We start from the raw sequence: 1,701 nt of genomic DNA, 5'->3' as shown, positions 1-1,701 counted from the left end.
AGTGTCACTAAATTGCTTGAATTTGGATTAGTGGCAACTGGATTTCTAGGAATATGTTTGGGGGATGGTGGTGATGGGAGACGATACATACACAAGAATCAATTCAGTAACTGCCAAGTGACCCTATAAATTATTTTTCATGATGAAACTTAGGATGATGTACAAACAGACGTACATTTTAAAACTTAACAAATGTAAGTGGTAGATTGATTTAGGGAACATTTCATTTCAATATGCCTTGGGATCTCCAGATAAGAATTTGTTCTCAGAAATTGAGAATCAAACTGTCCAGCAAAGCTTATGTTTTTCTCATTTATTCTCTAGGGTAAACTTCTCTTGGAAAATATATTCCTCAGGGCTGATTTTACATCCTTATTCCTTAGACTATAGATCAGTGGATTCAACATGGGGGTTACAAGATTATTCAGTATCTGAATTATAACACCAAGCATGGGACTAGGATTGGGCTGTAGATAGATGATGATGACTGGCCCATAGGCACAAAGAATGGCAGTGATGTGGGCACTGCAGGTGGAGAATGCTCGCTGCTTGCCCTCTGCTGAGCGAATGTTTGATATAGAAATTCCAATGTGAGTGTAGGAAACAAGGATAAGGAAAAAACATATGAGAGACAAAAGACCAACATTTATAAAACCTACCCTCTGGGCTAGAGATGTATCTTCACAGGCCAGCAGTAAGACTGCAGGCATGTCACAGAAGTAGTAGCTAACCTCATTAGAGCCACGGTATGATAACTGGAAGGTGAGGGAGGTTAAGATGATGGCATGGATGCAGCCACCCAGCCAGGTCCCTGTGGCCAAGACAGAGCAGACTCTGTGGTTCATGATGACCATGTATCTCAAAGGGTAATATATGGCCACAAAACGGTCATAGGCCATCACAGTGTATAGGAAACACTCAGTGCACCCCAAGAAGTGGTAGAAGAAGAGCTGGGATGCACAGCCCTGAAAAGAGATAATGTGGCTCCACCCTGAGAGGTATAACAGCATCTTGGGAGCAGTGGTTGAGGAGAATCCCAGGTCAAACATGGAGAGGTTTCCCAAGAAAAAATACATAGGAGTGTGAAGCTGAGAAGAAGAGAGGATAGCTGTAAGGATGAGTACATTTCCCAAGAGGGTACATAAATATAATGATGAGAACAGGAAAAAAAGAACTGTCTCTAGTCCCTTTGTCTCAGGGATCCCAATCAGGATGAATTCAGTCACCATTGTGTGATTTCTCATTTTTATGGAAGAATCAACTCTTAGATGTCTGTGGAAAAAAAGTTGTGATTAAATTCAGTATGTATTTAAATGATTTATGTTTAGATCGATGAAGTAGGAAAGCAACAAATGATTTATATATTTAAATATCAATATAAAAATTTTAAAATAATATAAAAAGTTGGAATCAAAATAGTGATTTCTGATACATTTGTCTTGATTTGCTTGTCTCTCCATACTGGATGTATCTTTGCTGTGCAGTCTCTAATTGCAGGTGTCTCATTAACATTCTCATCCACAAGGTTTATGTTATTTGTTATGTTGTTATTTGCCATCGAGTCGGCCCCAACTCCTAGCGACCCCTCCTTGGGTTTCCGAGGCAGTTATCACTACAGAAGTAGGATTGCCCAACCTTCCTTCCGAGGAGTGGCTGGTGGGTTTGAACCACCAGCCTCCTGGTTAGCAGTCAAGTGCCTTA

General features: G+C 40.4%; 1 protein-coding gene across 1 annotated transcript; it reads right to left on the bottom strand.

Moving 5' to 3' along the window:
• Positions 1-320: 320 nt before the first annotated feature.
• Positions 321-1,247, bottom strand: LOC103204753 (putative olfactory receptor 10D4). Its single transcript, XM_007949956.2, has one exon. The coding sequence runs from the start codon at positions 1,242-1,244 to the stop codon at positions 321-323; it is 924 nt and encodes a 307-aa protein (XP_007948147.1). The 5' UTR covers positions 1,245-1,247.
• Positions 1,248-1,701: the final 454 nt, after the last annotated feature.

This window comes from Orycteropus afer, unplaced genomic scaffold (assembly GCF_000298275.1).
Source record: "Orycteropus afer afer isolate SDZICR_OR568_19922 unplaced genomic scaffold, OryAfe1.0 scaffold00258, whole genome shotgun sequence".
In the NCBI taxonomy this organism is placed as follows: Eukaryota; Metazoa; Chordata; class Mammalia; order Tubulidentata; family Orycteropodidae; genus Orycteropus; species Orycteropus afer.
Note: the sequence above shows the minus strand (reverse complement) of the source record. Positions and strands in the feature narration are given on the sequence as shown.

What these genes read in the sequence shown, in the direction of transcription:
- LOC103204753 (XM_007949956.2), bottom strand. Translation starts at nt 1,244, where the DNA reads ATGAGAAATCACACAATGGTGACTGAATTCATCCTGATTGGGATCCCT.